This window comes from Oncorhynchus nerka, linkage group LG11 (genome assembly GCF_034236695.1).
Source record: "Oncorhynchus nerka isolate Pitt River linkage group LG11, Oner_Uvic_2.0, whole genome shotgun sequence".
In the NCBI taxonomy this organism is placed as follows: Eukaryota; Metazoa; Chordata; class Actinopteri; order Salmoniformes; family Salmonidae; genus Oncorhynchus; species Oncorhynchus nerka.
Window position 1 is genome coordinate 5,683,759 of NC_088406.1, and position 15,300 is coordinate 5,699,058.

Sequence of the window (15,300 nt, forward strand, 5' to 3'; positions counted from 1 at the left end):
TACAGTAGAGAGGCTATATACAGTAGAGAGGCTATATACAGTAGAGAGGCTATAAACAGGCACCGGTTAGTAAGGGCTGATTGAGGTAGTATGTACAGTTGAAGTCAGAAGTTTACATACACCTTAGTCAAATACATTGAAACTCAGTTTTTCACCAAATCCTGACATTTAATTATAGTAAAAATTCCCTATCTTAGGTCAGTTAGGATCACCACTTTATTTTAAGAATGTGAAATGTCAGAATAATAGTAGAGAGAAAGATTTATTTCAGCTTTTATTTCTTTCATCACATTCCCAGTGGGTCAAAAGTTTACGTTTTCTCAATTAGTATTTGGTAGCATTGCCTTTAAATTGTTTAACTTGGGTCAAACGTTTCGGGTATCCTTCCACAAGCTTCCCACAATAAATTTGGTGAATTTTGGCCCAGTCTAACCCAGTCCAGCCCTAACAGTAACCCAGTCTAGCCCTAACAGTAACCCAGTCTAACCCTAACAGTAACCCAGTCTAACCCAGTCTAACCCTAACAGTAACCCAGTCCAGCCCTAACAACAACCCAGTACACGTAAACTTCTGACCAGTAGAGAGGCTATATACAGTAGAGAGGTTATATACAGTAGAGAGGCTATATACAGTAGAGAGGCTATATACAGTAGAGAGGCTATATACAGTAGAGAGGTTATATACAGGGTTATATAACCCAGTCTAGCCCTAACAGTAACCCAGTCCAGCCCTAACAGTAACCCAGTCTAGCCCTAACAGTAACCCAGTCTAACCCTAACAGTAACCCAGTCTAATCCTAACAGTAACCCAGTCTAACCCAGTCTAGCCCTAACAGTAACCCAGTCCAGCCCTAACAGTAACCCAGTCTAGCCCTAACAGTAACCCAGTCTAACCCTAACAGTAACCCAGTCTAATCCTAACAGTAACCCAGTCTAACCCAGTCTAGCCCTAACAGTAACCCAGTCTAACCCTAACAGTAACCCAGTCTAATCCTAACAGTAACCCAGTCTAACCCTAACAGTAACCAAAGTCTAACCCTAACAGTAACCCAGTCTAATCCTAACAGTAACCCAGTCTAGCCCTAACAGTAACCCAGTCTAGCCCTAACAGTAACCCAGTCTAATCCTAACAGTAACCCAGTCTAACCCTAACAGTAACCAAAGTCTAACCCTAACAGTAACCCAGTCTAATCCTAACAGTAACCCAGTCTAGCCCTAACAGTAACCCAGTCTAATCCTAACAGTAACCCAGTCTAATCCTAACAGTAACCCAGTCTAACCCAGTCTAGCCCTAACAGTAACCCAGTCTAACCCAGTCTAGCCCTAACAGTAACCCAGTCTAACCCAGTCTAGCCCTAACAGTAACCCAGTCTAACCCTAACAGTAACCCAGTCTAACCCTAACAGTAACCCAGTCTATTCTAGCCCTAACAGTAACCCAGTCTAGCCCTAACAGTAACCCAGTCCAGCCCTAACAGTAAACCAGTCTAACCCTAACAGTAACCCAGTCTAGCCCTAACAGTAACCCAGACTAGCCCTAACAGTAACCCAGTCTAACCCTAACAGTAACCCAGTCTAACCCTAACAGTAACCCAGTCTAACCCTAACAGTAACCCAGTCTAACCCTAACAGTAACCTAGTCTAGCCCTAACAGTAACCCAGTCTAGCCCTAACAGTAACCCAGCCTAACCCAGTCTAACCCTAACAGTAACCCAGTCTAGCCCTAACAGTAACCCAGTCTAACCCTAACAGTAACCCAGTCTAACCCAGTCTAGCCCTAACAGTAACCTAGTCTAACCCAGTCGAACCCTAACAGTAACCCAGTCTAACCCTAACAGTAACCCAGTCTAACCCTAACAGTAACCCAGTCTAACCATAACAGTAACCCAGTCCAGCCCTAACAGTAACCCAGTCTAACCCAGTCCAGCCCTAACAGTAACCCAGTCTAACCCAGTCCAGCCCTAACAGTAACCCAGTCTAACCCTAACAGTAACCCAGTCTAACCCTAACAGTAACCCAGTCTAGCCCTAACAGTAACCCAGTCTAGCCCTAACAGTAACCCAGTCTAACCCTAACAGTAACCCAGTCTAGCCCTAACAGTAACCCAGTCTAGCCCTAACAGTAACCCAGTCTAACCCTAACAGTAACCTAGTCTAACCCTAACAGTAACCCAGTCTAACCCTAACAGTAACCCAGTCTATTCTAGCCCTAACAGTAACCCAGTCCAGCCCTAACAGTAACCCAGTGTAACCCTAACAGTAACCCAGTCTAACCCTAACAGTAACCCAGTCTAACCCAGTCCAGCCCTAACAGTAACCCAGTCTAGCCCTAACAGTAACCCAGTCTAACCCTAACAGTAACCCAGTCTAGCCCTAACAGTAACCCAGTCTAGCCCTAACAGTAACCCAGTCTAACCCAGTGTAACCCTAACAGTAACCCAGTCTAACCCTAACAGTAACCCAGTCTAGCCCTAACAGTAACCCAGTCTAACCCTAACAGTAACCCAGTCTAGCCCTAACAGTAACCCAGTCTAGCCCTAACAGTAACCCAGTCTAGCCCTAACAGTAACCCAGTCTAACCCTAACAGTAACCCAGTCCAGCCTTAACAGTAACCCAGTCTAACCCAGTCTAGCCCTAACAGTAACCCAGTCTAGCCCTAACAGTAACCCAGTCTAGCCCTAACAGTAACCCAGTCCAGCCCTAACAGTAACCCAGTCTAGCCCTAACAGTAACCCAGTCTAACCCTAACAGTAACCCAGTCTAGCCCTAACAGTAACCCAGTCTAGCCCTAACAGTAACCCAGTCTAACCCTAACAGTAACCCAGTCTAACCCAGTGTAACCCTAACAGTAACCCAGTCTAACCCAGTCTAGCCCTAACAGTAACCCAGTCTAACCCTAACAGTAACCCAGTCTAGCCCTAACAGTAACCCAGTCTAACCCAGTCCAGCCCTAACAGTAACCCAGTCTAACCCTAACAACAACCCAGTCTAGCCCTAACAACAACCCAGTCTAGCCCTAACAACAACCCAGTCTAGCCCTAACAGTAACCCAGTCTAACCTAACAGTAACCCAGTCTAGCCTAACAGTAACCCAGTCTAGCCCTAACAGTAACCCAGTCTAGCCCTAACAGTAACCCAGTCTAACCCTAACAGTAACCCAGTCTAACCCTAACAGTAACCCAGTCTAACCCAGTCTAGCCCTAACAGTAACCCAGTCTAGCCCTAACAGTAACCCAGTCTAGCCCTAACAGTAACCCAGTCCAGCCCTAACAGTAACCCAGTCTAGCCCTAACAGTAACCCAGTCTAACCCTAACAGTAACCCAGTCTAGCCCTAACAGTAACCCAGTCTAGCCCTAACAGTAACCCAGTCTAACCCTAACAGTAACCCAGTCTAACCCAGTGTAACCCTAACAGTAACCCAGTCTAACCCAGTCTAGCCCTAACAGTAACCCAGTCTAACCCTAACAGTAACCCAGTCTAGCCCTAACAGTAACCCAGTCTAACCCAGTCCAGCCCTAACAGTAACCCAGTCTAACCCTAACAACAACCCAGTCTAGCCCTAACAACAACCCAGTCTAGCCCTAACAACAACCCAGTCTAGCCCTAACAGTAACCCAGTCTAACCCTAACAGTAACCCAGTCTAGCCCTAACAGTAACCCAGTCTAGCCCTAACAGTAACCCAGTCTAACCCTAACAGTAACCCAGTCTAACCCTAACAGTAACCCAGTCTAACCCAGTCTAGCCCTAACAGTAACCCAGTCTAGCCCTAACAGTAACCCAGTCTAGCCCTAACAGTAACCCAGTCCAGCCCTAACAGTAACCCAGTCTAGCCCTAACAGTAACCCAGTCTAACCCTAACAGTAACCCAGTCTAGCCCTAACAGTAACCCAGTCTAGCCCTAACAGTAACCCAGTCTAACCCTAACAGTAACCCAGTCCAACCCAGTGTAACCCTAACAGTAACCCAGTCTAACCCTAACAGTAACCCAGTCTAGCCCTAACAGTAACCCAGTCTAACCCTAACAGTAACCCAGTCTAGCCCTAACAGTAACCCAGTCTAACCCTAACAGTAACCCAGTCTAGCCCTAACATTAACCCAGTCTAGCCCAGTCCAGTCCTAACAGTAACCCAGTCTAACCCAGTCTAGCCCTAACAGTAACCCAGTCCAGCCCTAACAGTAACCCAGTCTAGCCCTAACAGTAACCCAGTCTAACCCTAACAGTAACCCAGTCTAGCCCTAACAGTAACCCAGTCTAGCCCTAACAGTAACCCAGTCTAACCCTAACAGTAACCTAGTCTAACCCTAACAGTAACCCAGTCTAGCCCTAACAGTAACCCAGACTAGCCCTAACAGTAACCCAGTCTAACCCTAACAGTAACCCAGTCTAACCCTAACAGTAACCCAGTCTATTCTAGCCCTAACAGTAACCCAGTCCAGCCCTAACAGTAACCCAGTGTAACCCTAACAGTAACCCAGTCTAACCCTAACAGTAACCCAGTCTAACCCAGTCCAGCCCTAACAGTAACCCAGTCTAGCCCTAACAGTAACCCAGTCTAACCCTAACAGTAACCCAGTCTAGCCCTAACAGTAACCCAGTCTAGCCCTAACAGTAACCCAGTCTAACCCAGTGTAACCTAACAGTAACCCAGTCTAACCTAACAGTAACCCAGTCTAGCCCTAACAGTAACCCAGTCTAACCCTAACAGTAACCCAGTCTAGCCCTAACAGTAAAGTCTAGCCCTAACAGTAACCCAGTCTAGCCCTAACAGTAACCCAGTCTAACCTAACAGTAACCCAGTCCAGCCTTAACAGTAACCCAGTCTAAGCCCTAACTAACCCAGTCTAGCCCTAACAGTAACCCAGTCTAGCCCTAACAGTAACCCAGTCCAGCCCTAACAGTAACCCAGTCTAGCCCTAACAGTAACCCAGTCTAACCCTAACAGTAACCCAGTCTAACCCTAACAGTAACCAGTCTAGCCCTAGTAACTAGTCTTCCTAACAGTAACCCAGTCTAGCCCTAACAGTAACCCAGTCTAACCCTAACAGTAACCCAGTCTAACCCAGTGTAACCCTAACAGTAACCCAGTCTAAAAGTCTAGCCCTAACAGTAACCCAGTCTAACCTAACAGTAACCCAGTCTAGCCCTAACAGTAACCCAGTCTAACCCAGTCCAGCCCTAACAGTAACCCAGTCTAACCCTAACAACAACCCAGTCTAGCCCTAACAACAACCCAGTCTAGCCCTAACAACAACCCAGTCTAGCCCTAACAGTAACCCAGTCTAACCCTAACAGTAACCCAGTCTAGCCCTAACAGTAACCCAGTCTAGCCCTAACAGTAACCCAGTCTAGCCCTAACAGTAACCCAGTCTAACCCTAACAGTAACCCAGTCTAACCCTAACAGTAACCCAGTCTAACCCAGTCTAGCCCTAACAGTAACCCAGTCTAGCCCTAACAGTAACCCAGTCTAGCCCTAACAGTAACCCAGTCCAGCCCTAACAGTAACCCAGTCTAACCCTAACAGTAACCCAGTCTAACCCTAACAGTAACCCAGTCTAGCCCTAACAGTAACCCAGTCTAGCCCTAACAGTAACCCAGTCTAACCCTAACAGTAACCCAGTCTAACCCAGTGTAACCCTAACAGTAACCCAGTCTAACCCAGTCTAGCCCTAACAGTAACCCAGTCTAACCTAACAGTAACCCAGTCTAGCCCTAACAGTAACCCAGTCTAACCCAGTCCAGCCTAACAGTAACCCAGTCTAACCCTAACAACAACCCAGTCTAGCCCTAACAACAACCCAGTCTAGCCCTAACAACAACCCAGTCTAGCCCTAACAGTAACCCAGTCTAACCCTAACAGTAACCCAGTCTAGCCCTAACAGTAACCCAGTCTAGCCCTAACAGTAACCCAGTCTAACCCTAACAGTAACCCAGTCTAACCCTAACAGTAACCCAGTCTAACCCAGTCTAGCCCTAACAGTAACCCAGTCTAGCCCTAACAGTAACCCAGTCTAGCCCTAACAGTAACCCAGTCCAGCCCTAACAGTAACCCAGTCTAGCCCTAACAGTAACCCAGTCTAACCCTAACAGTAACCCAGTCTAGCCCTAACAGTAACCCAGTCTAGCCCTAACAGTAACCCAGTCTAACCCTAACAGTAACCCAGTCCAACCCAGTGTAACCCTAACAGTAACCCAGTCTAACCCTAACAGTAACCCAGTCTAGCCCTAACAGTAACCCAGTCTAACCCTAACAGTAACCCAGTCTAGCCCTAACATTAACCCAGTCTAGCCCAGTCCAGTCCTAACAGTAACCCAGTCTAACCCAGTCTAGCCCTAACAGTAACCCAGTCCAGCCCTAACAGTAACCCAGTCCAACCCTAACAGTAACCCAGTCTAGCCCTAACAGTAACCCAGTCCAGTCCTAACAGTAACCCAGTCTAGCCCTAACAACAACCCAGTCTAACCCTAACAGTAACCCAGTCCAGCCTTAACAGTAACCCAGTCTAACCCAGTCTAGCCCTAACAGTAACCCAGTCTAACCCAGTTATCGATGCACTTATTGATAAAGCCAGTGACTGATGTGGTGTATTCCTCAATGCCATCGGAAGAATCCCGGAACATGTTCCAGTCTGTGCTGCAAAACAGTCCTGTAGCTTAGCATCTGCTTCATCTGACCACGTTTTAATGGACCGAGTCACTGGTACTTCCTGCTTTAGTTTTTTCTTGTAAGCAGGAATCAGGAGGATAAAATGGTCAGATTTGCCAAATGGAGGGCGAAGGAGAGCTTTGCATGTGTCTCTGTGTGTGGAGTGAAGGTGGTCTAGAGTATTTTTCCCTCTGGTTGCACATTTAACAGGCTGATAGAAATGACGCCAAACGGATGAGTTTCCCTGCATTAAAGTTTCCGGCCACTAGGAGCGCCGCCTCTGGATGAGTGGTTTCCTGTTTGCTTATGGCCGTATACAGCTCGTTGAGTGCCAGCATCGGTCTGCTGTGGTATATAGACAGCTATGAAAAATTAACTATTTTTGTAAATAGTGTGGTCCACAGCTTATCATGAGATACTCTACCTCAGGCGATCAAAAACTTTGAGACTTCCTTAGATTTCGTGCACAAGTTGTTTACAAATATACATTAAGCACATTTTTGATTTGATCGGTGATATTTAACACCTGCTGTTTGCAACAAGCTTTTATCCAACGCGACTTACAGTCATGCATGCATACAATTTCATGAATGGGCGGTCCTGGGAATCAAACCCACTACCCTGGCGTTACAACCTCCATGCTGTACCAGCTGAGCTACAGAGGACCACTAAACCGTAATGTCAATTATCTTTATGGAAATGACATTGATATGCCCACAGGAAATAGACGTGATAGTTTTAACTAAACTTTGTGGTGGTGACTACGAGTTGTATTAAAGTGCTCCCATTGAGTTAGATCTCATTTAAGATTTAAAAAGACTGGTTTCTGGAATCTCATTGAATACATTTCCCATGACGTGTATTTCGGTCTGTGCGTTCATAAACAAAAGGCCCCCTGTGAAGTTAAGTTTCCTACTACTTAATTTATTTTTATTTTTAAAAAGGACTTAACAGTAGAAAAAGGTTGTCAAGGCAAGACTAGTCGGCGTGGCAACAAGCTGGAATGATCGCCAACTGACACTCGGTCTAAGATAGTATAGATTCAAACGAGAGACATCACAACGGTCTTTATTTTCTGTAATAAAATCATACATTGTTAAGTTAACATTTATTTAAATATTAAAGACAAAAACAGCTCTGATGAATCTAAAAAGCTAAGCGGAGATCACTCAATTAGGTAAAGCTCTTTCACCTGTTATCATCATTACTCTTCAACACATTTCAAAACATTTTTAAATTTACATTTTCCTCAGTGGAATACTTTCTAATAAAAGACATATAGTTAAAATACGAACGGCGTCACAAAGTTCTTCATCATACTGTCAAAAAACATGACTGGTTCCCATTGAAGTAATTCATATCCACGATTTCAAAACATAAACAGTGCAATATATATGTAAACAGTACACGTGAGGGGTATCCCAGGAGTGGTATGTAGTACTGCTCAGTGTACAGTATGGGAATTAGTGATGAAAGAATACTGCTATCCATCCCTCATAGGTCCACCCCTCATCTCACCTGAGTCATATTCACCAGGTACCAAACAGAAAAAATGGTCTGAAACAGAGAGGGACTGCCTGAAGGGCTGAAACGGGGACTACCTGAAGGGCTGAAACAGGGAGGGACTAACTGAAGGGCTGAAACAGGGAGGGACTACCTGAAGGGCTGAAACAGGGAGGGACTACCTGAAGGGCTGAAACAGGGAGGGACTACCTGAAGGGCTGAAACAGGGAGGGACTAACTGAAGGGCTGAAACAGGGACTACCTGAAGGGCTGAAACAGGGACTACCTGAAGGGCTGAAACAGGGACTACCTGAAGGGCTGAAACAGGGAGGGACTAACTGAAGGGCTGAAACAGGGAGGGACTAACTGAAGGGCTGAAACAGGGAGGGACTAACTGAAGGGCTGAAACAGGGAGGGACTAACTGAAGGGCTGAAACAGGGAGGGACTAACTGAAGGGCTGAAACAGGGAGGGACTAACTGAAGGGCTGAAACAGGGAGGGACTAACTGAAGGGCTGAAACAGGGAGGGACTAACTGAAGGGCTGAAACAGGGAGGGACTGCCTGAAGGGCTGAAACAGGGAGGGACTGCCTGAAGGGCTGAAACAGGGAGGGACTACCTGAAGGGCTGAAACAGGAGGGACTACCTGAAGGGCTGAAACAGGGAGGGACTAACTGAAGGGCTGAAACAGGGACTACCTGAAGGGCTGAAACAGGGAGGGACTAACTGAAGGGCTGAAACAGGGACTACCTGAAGGGCTGAAACAGGGAGGGACTAACTGAAGGGCTGAAACAGGGACTACCTGAAGGGCTGAAACAGGGACTACCTGAAGGGCTGAAACAGGGACTACCTGAAGGGCTGAAACAGGGACTACCTGAAGGGCTGAAACAGAGACTACCTGAAGGGCTGAAACAGGGACTACCTGAAGGGCTGAAACAGGGAGGGACTAACTGAAGGGCTGAAACAGGGAGGTACTAACTGAAGGGCTGAAACAGGGAGGGACTAACTGAAGGGCTGAAACAGGGAGGGACTAACTGAAGGGCTGAAACAGGGACTACCTGAAGGGCTGAAACAGGGACTACCTGAAGGGCTGAAACAGGGAGGGACTAACTGAAGGGTTGAAACAGGGACTACCTGAAGGGCTGAAACAGGGACTACCTGAAGAGCTGAAACAGGGAGGGACTAACTGAAGGGCTGAAACAGGGACTACTTGAAGGGCTGAAACAGGGAGGGACTACCTGAAGGGCTGAAACAGGGAGGGACTACCTGAAGGGCTGAAACAGGGAGGGACTACCTGAAGGGCTGAAACAGGGAGGGACTACCTGAAGGGCTGAAACAGGGAGGGACTACCTGAAGGGCTGAAACAGGGACTACCTGAAGGGCTGAAACAGGGACTACCTGAAGGGCTGAAACAGGGACTACCTGAAGGGCTGAAACAGGGACTACCTGAAGGGCTGAAACAGAGGGGGACTACCTGAAGGGCTGAAACAGGGAGGGACTGACTGAAGGGCTGAAACAGGGAGGGACTGCCTGAAGGGCTGAAACAGGGAGGGACTGCCTGAAGGGCTGAAACAGGGAGGGACTACCTGAAGGGCTGAAACAGAGACTACCTGAAGGGCTGAAACAGGGACTACCTGAAGGGCTGAAACAGGGACTACCTGAAGGGCTGAAACAGAGACTACCTGAAGGGCTGAAACAGGGACTACCTGAAGGGCTGAAACAGGGAGGGACTAACTGAAGGGCTGAAACAGGGAGGTACTAACTGAAGGGCTGAAACAGGGAGGGACTAACTGAAGGGCTGAAACAGGGACTACCTGAAGGGCTGAAACAGGGAGGGACTAACTGAAGGGTTGAAACAGGGACTACCTGAATGGCTGAAACAGGGACTACCTGAAGGGCTGAAACAGGGAGGGACTAACTGAAGGGCTGAAACAGGGACTACTTGAAGGGCTGAAACAGGGACTACTTGAAGGGCTGAAACAGGGAGGGACTACCTGAAGGGCTGAAACAGGGAGGGACTACCTGAAGGGCTGAAACAGAGACTACCTGAAGGGCTGAAACAGAGACTACCTGAAGGGCTGAAACAGGGACTACCTGAAGAGCTGAAACAGGGAGGGACTAACTGAAGGGCTGAAACAGGGAGGGACTAACTGAAGGGCTGAAACAGGGAGGGACTAACTGAAGGGCTGAAACAGGGAGGGACTAACTGAAGGGCTGAAACAGGGAGGGACTAACTGAAGGGCTGAAACAGGGAGGGACTAACTGAAGGGCTGAAACAGGGAGGGACTAACTGAAGGGCTGAAACAGGGAGGGACTGCCTGAAGGGCTGAAACAGGGAGGGACTACCTGAAGGGCTGAAACAGGGAGGGACTACCTGAAGGGCTGAAACAGGGAGGGACTACCTGAAGGGCTGAAACAGGGAGGGACTACCTGAAGGGCTGAAACAGGGAGGGACTACCTGAAGGGCTGAAACAGGGACTACCTGAAGGGCTGAAACAGGGACTACCTGAAGGGCTGAAACAGGGACTACCTGAAGGGCTGAAACAGAGGGGGACTGCCTGAAGGGCTGAAACAGGGAGGGACTGACTGAATGGCTGAAACAGGGAGGGACTGCCTGAAGGGCTGAAACAGGGAGGGACTACCTGAAGGGCTGAAACAGGGACTACCTGAAGGGCTGAAACAGAGGGGGACTGCCTGAAGGGCTGAAACAGAGGGGGACTGCCTGAAGGGCTGAAACAGAGGGGGATTGCCTGAAAGGCTGAAACAGAGGGGGACTGCCTGAAGGGCTGAAACAGAGGGGGACTGCCTGAAGGGCTGAAACAGGGAGGGACTAACTGAAGGGCTGAAACAGGGAGGGACTACCTGAAGGGCTGAAACAGGGAGGGACTAACTGAAGGGCTGAAACAGGGAGGGACTAACTGAAGGGCTGAAACAGGGAGGTACTAACTGAAGGGCTGAAACAGAGAGGGACTAACTGAAGGGCTGAAACAGAGAGGGACTACCTGAAGGGCTGAAACAGGGAGGGACTACCTGAAGGGCTGAAACAGGGAGGGACTAACTGAAGGGCTGAAACAGGGAGGGACTAACTGAAGGGCTGAAACAGGGAGGGACACCCTGAAGGGCTGAAACAGGGAGGGACTAACTGAAGGGCTGAAACAGGGAGGGACTAACTGAAGGGCTGAAACAGGGAGGGACTGCCTGAAGGGCTGAAACAGGGAGGGACTACCTGAAGGGCTGAAACAGGGAGGGACTACCTGAAGGGCTGAAACAGGGAGGGACTACCTGAAGGGCTGAAACAGGGAGGGACTACCTGAAGGGCTGAAACAGGGAGGGACTACCTGAAGGGCTGAAACAGGGACTACCTGAAGGGCTGAAACAGGGACTACCTGAAGGGCTGAAACAGGGACTACCTGAAGGGCTGAAACAGAGGGGGACTGCCTGAAGGGCTGAAACAGGGAGGGACTGACTGAAGGGCTGAAACAGGGAGGGACTGCCTGAAGGGCTGAAACAGGGAGGGACTACCTGAAGGGCTGAAACAGAGACTACCTGAAGGGCTGAAACAGGGACTACCTGAAGGGCTGAAACAGGGACTACCTGAAGGGCTGAAACAGGGACTACCTGAAGGGCTGAAACAGGGACTACCTGAAGGGCTGAAACAGAGACTACCTGAAGGGCTGAAACAGGGAGGGACTAACTGAAGGGCTGAAACAGGGAGGTACTAACTGAAGGGCTGAAACAGGGAGGGACTAACTGAAGGGTTGAAACAGGGACTACCTGAAGGGCTGAAACAGGGAGGGACTAACTGAAGGGCTGAAACAGGGACTACTTGAAGGGCTGAAACAGGGACTACTTGAAGGGCTGAAACAGGGAGGGACTACCTGAAGGGCTGAAACAGGGAGGGACTACCTGAAGGGCTGAAACAGGGAGGGACTACCTGAAGGGCTGAAACAGAGACTACCTGAAGGGCTGAAACAGAGACTACCTGAATGGCTGAAACAGGGACTACCTGAAGAGCTGAAACAGGGAGGGACTAACTGAAGGGCTGAAACAGGGAGGGACTAACTGAAGGGCTGAAACAGGGAGGGACTAACTGAAGGGCTGAAACAGGGAGGGACTAACTGAAGGGCTGAAACAGGGAGGGACTAACTGAAGGGCTGAAACAGGGAGGGACTAACTGAAGGGCTGAAACAGGGAGGGACTGCCTGAAGGGCTGAAACAGGGAGGGACTGCCTGAAGGGCTGAAACAGGGAGGGACTACCTGAAAGGCTGAAACAGGGAGGGACTACCTGAAGGGCTGAAACAGGGAGGGACTACCTGAAGGGCTGAAACAGGGAGGGACTACCTGAAGGGCTGAAACAGGGAGGGACTACCTGAAGGGCTGAAACAGGGACTACCTGAAGGGCTGAAACAGAGGGGGACTGCCTGAAGGGCTGAAACAGGGAGGGACTGACTGAATGGCTGAAACAGGGAGGGACTGCCCGAAGGGCTGAAACAGGGAGGGACTACCTGAAGGGCTGAAACAGGGACTACCTGAAGGGCTGAAACAGAGGGGGACTGCCTGAAGGGCTGAAACAGAGGGGGACTGCCTGAAGGGCTGAAACAGAGGGGGACTGCCTGAAAGGCTGAAACAGAGGGGGACTGCCTGAAGGGCTGAAACAGGGAGGTACTAACTGAAGGGCTGAAACAGAGAGGGACTAACTGAAGGGCTGAAACAGAGAGGGACTACCTGAAGGGCTGAAACAGGGAGGGACTACCTGAAGGGCTGAAACAGGGAGGGACTAACTGAAGGGCTGAAACAGGGAGGGACTAACTGAAGGGCTGAAACAGGGAGGGACTAACTGAAGGGCTGAAACAGGGAGGGACTACCTGAAGGGCTGAAACAGGGAGGGACTAACTGAAGGGCTGAAACAGGGAGGGACTAACTGAAGGGCTGAAACAGGGAGGTACTAACTGAAGGGCTGAAACAGAGAGGGACTAACTGAAGGGCTGAAACAGGGACTACCTGAAGGGCTGAAACAGGGAGGGACTAACTGAAGGGCTGAAACAGGGAGGTACTACCTGAAGGGCTGAAACAGGGAGGGACTAACTGAAGGGCTGAAACAGAGAGGGACTAACTGAAGGGCTGTAACAGGGACTACCTGAAGGGCTGAAACAGGGAGGGACTAACTGAAGGGCTGAAACAGGGACTACCTGAAGGGCTGAAACAGGGACTACCTGAAGGGCTGAAACAGGGACTACCTGAAGTGCTTAAACAGGGACTACCTGAAGGGCTGAAACAGGGAGGGACTACCTGAAGGGCTGAAACAGGGACTACTTGAAGGGCTGAAACAGGGACTACTTGAAGGGCTGAAACAGGGAGGGACTAACTGAAGGGCTGAAACAGGGAGGGACTAACTGAAGGGCTGAAACAGGGAGTGACTAACTGAAGGGCTGAAACAGGGAGGGACTTTACACTTACTAGTATTGATTTTGCAGACAGCTGGGTGTTTGAAGGTTTCTCTTGTACAGTGATTGCGCTAGTTGATGTATCTACTGTCGTTGAACGGGCTGATTGATTGTAGGCCGCTCTGGAAAGGAGTGAATGCCGAAGGACTCCATTGTTATGTAAATTATCTTTATGGAAATCAAATGAACATCCCCCACAGGAAACGGGAAGTTTGTTGACTCGTTTCAGTTGTATTAAAGTGCTGTCATTTAGTCATTCATATGTAATAGATAAGATGGAATGCAATCTGTGGGTTTTGTGGCAGAGTGTATTGTGGCAGCCTGTATTGTGACAGCCTGTATTGTGACAGCCTGTATTGTGACAGCCTGTATTGTGACAGTGTGTATTGTGGCAGCGTGTATTGTGGCAGCCTGTATTGTGACAGCGTGTATTGTGACAGCGTGTATTGTGACAGCGTGTATTGTGACAGCGTGTATTGTGACAGCCTGTATTGTGACAGCCTGTATTGTGACAGCCTGTATTGTGACAGCCTGTATTGTGACAGCCTGTATTGTGACAGCCTGTATTGTGACAGCCTGTATTGTGACAGCCTGTATTGTGACAGCCTGTATTGTGGCAGTGTGTATTGTAATTGCGTGTATTGTGGCACATCCTGTGGACATAGCTAGGTAGGCAGACCGCTAGCTAGCTAGGCAGACCGCTAGCTAGCTAGGCAGACCGCTAGCTAGCTAGGCAGACCGCTAGCTAGCTAGGTAGGCAGACCGCTAGCTAGCTAAGCAGACAGACCGCTAGCTAGCCAGGCAGACAGACTGCTAGCTAGCCAGACAGACAGACCGCTAGCTAGGCAGACCGCTAGGTATCAGTGGTCCATAGACATCTGCTCTAGTTCCTCCATCCAGTCACAGGGACAGTCCTCTTCAAAGTCTCTGAGAATAGGACATGGGGACTGTTAGAAAACAGGGCACTGTATGTATCAAGCTCTCCAAGCCCCCTGTCCATGCAATCTTATTGATTGTTATTTAAAAGGACACAACTCATCCTAAAAATCATCACTCCTACTCTGATACATACATGCCTAAATTAAATAAATAATATTCACAGAATGGATGGGTATGGACTGGTCAATATGATCCCACTGAAACATTAGTTATTTACCTCATTCAATGCATCAGAGGGACCAATAGCTAGCCAGGCAGACAGACTGCCTAGCCAATAGACAGCCCTACCAATACAGCCCTACCAATACAGCCCTACCATCTGCTCTAGCCCTCCACCAATACTGGGACCCTCTTCAAAGTCTCTGAATAGGACTGCCCTACCAATACAGGGCACTGTACCAATACAGCCCCCCAATACAGCCCTACCAATACAGCCCTACCAATTGCCCTAAAAGGACAATACTCCCCTAAAAATCACTGCCCTACCAACATACATGCCCTACCAAATAAATGCCCTACCATTCACAGAATGGATGCCCTACCAATATGATCCCTACTGAATACATTAGCCCTTTACCAATTCAATGCATCAGACCAATATTGCCCTACCAATACAGCCCTACCAATACAGCCCTACCAATACAGCCCTATCAATACAGCCCTACCAATACAGCCCTACCAATACTGCCCTACCAATACTGCCCTACCAATACAGCCCTACCAATACAGCCCTACCAATACTGCCCTACCAATACTGCCCTACCAATAC

General features: G+C 48.9%; 1 protein-coding gene and 1 long non-coding RNA gene across 4 annotated transcripts in view; both read right to left on the reverse strand.

Annotated features, from left to right (window-relative positions):
• Positions 1-7,697: 7,697 nt before the first annotated feature.
• On the reverse strand, positions 7,698-10,617 carry LOC135573940 (uncharacterized). Its single transcript, XR_010465017.1, has 2 exons — positions 9,022-10,617; positions 7,698-8,766 (listed from the first exon to the last, which is right to left on the reverse strand). It is a non-coding gene; the product is annotated as an uncharacterized LOC135573940 (long non-coding RNA).
• Positions 10,618-11,497: 880 nt separating this feature from the next.
• Positions 11,498-15,300, reverse strand: part of nek3 (NIMA related kinase 3) — a 47,637-nt gene continuing 43,834 nt past the window's right edge. The window contains exon 13 of one of the 3 annotated variants that reach the window (XM_065024167.1): positions 11,498-14,519. In XM_065024167.1, coding sequence (XP_064880239.1) covers positions 14,453-14,519 — 67 coding nt within the window. In that variant the 3' untranslated portion in view covers positions 11,498-14,452. The remainder of the gene's footprint in view (positions 14,520-15,300) is intronic. The other 2 variants (XM_065024168.1, XM_065024166.1) reach the window with 2 other exon arrangements.